Source organism: Cyprinodon variegatus, unplaced genomic scaffold (genome assembly GCF_000732505.1).
Source record: "Cyprinodon variegatus isolate N-32 unplaced genomic scaffold, C_variegatus-1.0 Scaffold823, whole genome shotgun sequence".
NCBI classification, from domain to species: Eukaryota; Metazoa; Chordata; class Actinopteri; order Cyprinodontiformes; family Cyprinodontidae; genus Cyprinodon; species Cyprinodon variegatus.
The window spans coordinates 259341-260759 of record NW_015151276.1 but is presented as its reverse complement, the minus strand read 5'-3'; the positions used below and the strand labels follow the sequence as shown (position 1 = coordinate 260759).

The 1419-nt window shown below is 48.9% G+C and overlaps 1 protein-coding gene across 1 annotated transcript in view; it reads left to right on the top strand.

The window, feature by feature from the left end:
* LOC107098936 (protein argonaute-3-like) overlaps positions 1–1310 on the top strand; it is a 21992-nt gene extending 20682 nt beyond the window's left edge. The window contains exons 10-11 of the mRNA XM_015396831.1: positions 917–1036; positions 1119–1310. Coding sequence (XP_015252317.1) covers positions 917–1036; positions 1119–1310 — 312 coding nt within the window. The remainder of the gene's footprint in view (positions 1–916; positions 1037–1118) is intronic.
* Positions 1311–1419: the final 109 nt, after the last annotated feature.

The following is a 1419-nucleotide window of genomic DNA, read 5'->3' as shown; positions in this document are numbered from 1 at the left end:
TCCTTTCACTGACAGCTCGTCTTCAATAAGTGAAGACGATGGCTGGAGGCGGAACAGTGGAGGAGGCTTCTCCAACGTCTGCGGTACAGACGCAACGGCTTCCTAACACCACTTCCTGTCTGATCGTCTCTGTGAGGCCCAATCAGAAGGTTTGTCTCCGCCCAAACTGTCAAAACACATTTTCCTTCACGCAAGGAGCAAACCAGTCCGAGGTCAGAGGCGCTTTCGACAGCGCAGCCGTCTTCGAGCGTGACCGCTGGATAGAAAATCGTGCCCGNATCTGTAATGTTTTTAACATTTAAAGGGGAACGCTGTTTTTTTACCTTGGGCAAAGCAGAGTGTGTATGACATCATCAGCGCGCGCCGCCTGTCGGCTACCGTTCATTCTTTCTGTCTGCTGAACTGCTGCTAGTTTTCCTCACATGCCTGGAAGATGTCTAGTGCTGCTACTACAGATGATCTCGCTCTCCAGATGAACGATTCAGATTAGCTAGAATTAATAGTAGGGGTAGAGCGTAGCCGCCTGTGGCCCGGGCTGACTGTCACGACTCAAGTCCGGCGCGCGGATGACGTCATACACACTCCGCTTTGTTTTTTACTTGGATTACCAAACCGAATATCTTGAAAATGGCTCCAAATGGGTGAGTAGAACATGATGTAATAACGTAAAATGAAGGGGCCAATGAAAAAAAAACAGCGTTCCCCTTTAAGAGCAAAAGAGGGTTTTATTTTGGGGTTGTCCTTATTTATGCGTCAGAGCTCCTGCTGTTGGTCCTGATGGGTTTATAGACTAAATAAGGTAGAAATTCTTAGTTCTTATTGTCTGTTTACCGCAAAGATTGTAATGCTGCTCCATGATTCAGAGATTCTCATAAAGCAGAGTCAAAGAATCGGTTGTTGTTGTTTCTGTGTGCAGGTGTGTAACATCGTCCCCGGTCAGCGCTGCATTAAGAAGCTAACAGACAACCAGACGTCCACCATGATCAAAGCCACGGCGCGGTCTGCTCCAGACAGACAGGAGGAGATCAGCCGCCTGGTGAGAGCAGAACCAGAACACACACCATCCTCTCTGCAGGGTTTCAGGATCAACAGAAAGCTTTTACTACCGCCCCCTGCAGGTGAGGAGCGCCAACTACGAGTCGGACCCGTTTGTGCAGGAGTTCCAGTTCAGAGTGCGGGATGAGATGGCTCAGGTGACGGGCCGCGTCCTGCCGGCCCCCATGCTGCAGTATGGCGGCAGGGTGAGCTCTGAACCCTTTATGGTACCTTTCCTTTTAAATCACGCTCCACACACGCCCGCTTTAGGCTGAGAAGCTCACCTGGATTTCTCCACAGATGTTAGAGATAAAAAGACTCACAACATGTTGGAAAAGATACTTTGAATTAGACGTTTATTCAGAGTTATTTATTAACGAGACA